The sequence below is a fragment of the Austrofundulus limnaeus genome, unplaced genomic scaffold (assembly GCF_001266775.1).
Source record: "Austrofundulus limnaeus strain Quisiro unplaced genomic scaffold, Austrofundulus_limnaeus-1.0 Scaffold80, whole genome shotgun sequence".
Classification (NCBI taxonomy): Eukaryota; Metazoa; Chordata; class Actinopteri; order Cyprinodontiformes; family Rivulidae; genus Austrofundulus; species Austrofundulus limnaeus.
Window position 1 is genome coordinate 1,097,369 of NW_013952482.1, and position 3,513 is coordinate 1,100,881.

Sequence of the window (3,513 nt, forward strand, 5' to 3'; positions counted from 1 at the left end):
CTATCTATCTATCTATCTATCTATCTATCTATCTATCTATCTATCTATCTATCTATCTATCTTTTTTTTTTTTGTGGTGGGGGGCTCATTGACTGGTTGGATGGAAGTCAGCAGGCCACCAGTTGAATAGCCCTGATGTAAATAAACAGTGGCAGCAACAAGTCGGATATACTGTACTGTAGGTCATAAAGTAATAGTTCAGATGATTTGAAATGGGGTGAAAAAAGTTACAGTAAGCATTTTACCTGTTGTAGATAGCTCTTTGAATGACCTCAGTTTGGGAAAATAGTTTGATTCTGACCGTACTGATGAGCTACTGGCTAGTCCCAACAAGACTAAAGTGGGTTAAATAGCCCCCAAATCTGAATTTCATTTACAACTGTTCATAAAAAGCCATGTTATCTATCAAAATACACATTTTCAGTATTTTTTATTTAAATTTTCATTCTTCCAATGCAGTTTTCTCTCATTTATTCATTGATTTGGGGTAAACATAACTCAAACACATTAGAAAACAACAACTGATTGAAATTCAGTTTCGATCGGTTACAGAAATTCACCCATTAAGAGTTCAGAATATTTCATCACAGTTTGTTTATCTGATCTTAGTGCCTTTTGGAGATGAAGCTCATGCAGCCAAACACTCTGAAGTCGCATTCGTCATGTGACAATGGTGCGCAYGCAGAGCTGTTTGTGGTCTCATTTCCCACACTGCAGGTCTGAGTGGTATGACTGAGTGAATTCCTGACAACAAAGAAAACYAAACGGAGGAATGAAGAAGCTGCAGATGCTGGTGTTGCTTGGCAGAGCGCACACACACACGTCGTTCTTCTCTTGACTAGCTCGTTCTTTGTCCGGCCCTGTCATTTTGCAGCTACGGCGACAAGGTGGAGCACTTCAGAGTCCTGGAGGGCGGTGGTCAGTACTGCATCTGGGACAAGTCGTTCTGCTCCTTGAACCGCTTGGTGGACTTCTACAGAACGCACAGCATCGCCGTGGAGAAAGTGGTCCGCCTCAAAGATCCTCCCTCATCCCCTCTTGGACGTAACCCCTATCCCAACCCTTATAAAAGCACCTCGCAGGAGTCGATCCCCTCCGCCCACATCCGTTCTCCACCCTCTCGCCCCAAACCAGTTCTGGAGGTAAGACAAAAAAATGTAACATGACATTTCTGTGTACATAACTCCATTAAACACATACCCGTGTTTCTGACATCTTTCATCTTCATACAGAAGCCTCGTCTGGCTCACGCCCTCTGTGACTACACCCCTCCTCAGTCCGCCCACCTCCACTTCCGGCGAGGTGACATCATCGACCTCCTGGACTGTTCGGACTCCCTGAGCTGGAGGGGGCGCTGCAGAGGCCGGGTCGGCGTCTTCCCTGCGGAGTACGTGCGAAGGCTGTATCACTAGCTCCACGTCTGAGACGTGCTTCAAAGCTGTCCCGTGACAAACGCGCTTAAAACCAGCTGTTACACAAAACACTCCAAGTGACAGTCCAGATGTTTTGAAGTGAGAAAATCATGAACAGCTAATATCTTACCTGTTGTGGGTAAATTTGAATGACCTCAGTTTATTTCTAACCAGGTGGATTAGCTACTGATCTAAAGTACTGCCATCTAAAAACAACACTAACACTTAGATATCTTATAGCGGTACATGCAGAAAATATTTGATAAAATTTTACTTTGTTGGACATTCTGCAATACAGGTTTTTTATGTAACACTGTTGCAAAATTAGAGTTGTTTTAAGATGGCAACAATTACCATTGTTTTGACTAGCTGATTGCTCAATAATCCAGTCAGAATGAAACATTGTTTCTCCAAATTGAGATTGTTTAAAGAACTAACCACAACAGGTAAGATATTCATAGCTTACAACCTCTGCACAGAACCTCATTTTAAAATGTCTGAACTGTCCCTTTAATAGTGCGTCATCAGCTTCTTACATCGAGGGGTTCATTAGGAGGTCTTGTGACAATGCTAACAGCTAAGTTTGATTCTGTTTATGGTTCTGCCTGTGTTCTTCTTACTGGACAATAAAATGATGTCATATATTTTAACATGACATCATTGACAGTACATAAATATTATATTCAATACACAAAATATATCACAATTTCAAAATCTCATTTTCCTGATCAGCACTCTGTGTTAAATGAATGGTCTTGKTTTTGTGTGGATTGTACCATGTAGTTATAGGAGTCAGTATCTTACCTGCATAAGACAGAAGTCAGACTAATGTCAGTTTGAATAATCAAGAACTTCAAACTTACACTTTTTCAGACACATTTAAAAAGTGAGTTTCTGGCATTTAAGATAACTTGTGTCTAAATCTAAAACAAAGTATTCCGTTAAACAAGTATTTATTAGATTTGAAGGTTCTAGAAAGTGGAAACTTGCTTCTAAATGTTTCATCTTCTGTTTAACCTCAACACTAATGACTTTCTCATTAATTCTCTGAACTGAGATTTCTGTCTACTGCAGGTAAGATACTGACCACACAAAAGTCCTGTAAATTGGAGGACTTCACTCAAAAGTAAAATTTAAACAAATGCTCAAACTTATAGTTTGATAGAATGAAGCTTTGCAAACCTTTGCTGTCAGTCCTAAAATCTTTGTTTTGTTACCAGACACTGAGTTATTTTATGTCTCTTCACACATACCTGACATGTTTCAGCGTCTTACTATGTGGCCAGGGGGCAGGACTGTGCGTCACAGTGTTCCTGTTACCGTTAATAGGTATGAACCAGGATGAGGGGGCCTACAAAATCTCATATACCTGGGGTGACATCCTGCAGCAGTGAAGCCAGCAGGAGGCGGTGCCGGCTCGTCATTATATTTTGATGGACAGACACCGCCTCCAAAAAACATCCGCTGTGACACCCCTGATGAAGACAGAAGTAAGAAACATGTCAGGTATGTCTGATGAACTTGGTTGGAATACTTTGCTGTCAGTTTTTACAACTTTCTGAGGTTTTAAATGGAAACTTTACAGAACAACATAAATTAGAGGTTTARTTGCTTTTTTCAGTCTGAATTGTTGGTTTTATGTCGCTGCTGCACAAAAAGCAACTCATAAACATCCCTTTGGTTTCTATGTTTGGTAACTAATTTAATCAGTGAAACAAAAATGAACTCTCAAATAAACAATCGGCTTTTAAAGGGACCTTTTTTTAGCCTTTTTTCTTGAAGTGGCAGAATTTACGTGTTTTACTTTGTTTTATTATATTTTATGTCCATAAAATCTTTAATACCAGTAAAATAAATGTGCATAGATTCAGATTAAAACATGTCTCCCATTATGGTTTAGAAATATTTTAACACTTTATTTTTGCAGATATCCTTCAAAAATAAGAAAGAACACTGGAGAAAGGGGATATTTTTATTAGACTGTTATTTGTGCAACAAACAAGCTGTATTTCACATTCCTTCAAGAATTGTTGACATAACGAGACATTAAAACTGAGTTTGTCTTGTGTGAAGCTGTTATCTACCTTGTAATATATATATA

At 39.1% G+C, this 3,513-nt stretch overlaps 1 protein-coding gene across 1 annotated transcript in view; it reads left to right on the top strand.

Annotated features, from left to right (window-relative positions):
- The window catches only part of LOC106519652 (GRB2-related adapter protein), a 6,390-nt gene extending 2,908 nt beyond the window's left edge, over positions 1-3,482 (top strand). The window contains exons 4-5 of the mRNA XM_014011412.1: positions 875-1,142; positions 1,233-3,482. Of these exons, the coding sequence (XP_013866866.1) occupies positions 875-1,142; positions 1,233-1,412 (448 nt within the window). The 3' untranslated portion in view covers positions 1,413-3,482. The remainder of the gene's footprint in view (positions 1-874; positions 1,143-1,232) is intronic.
- Positions 3,483-3,513: the final 31 nt, after the last annotated feature.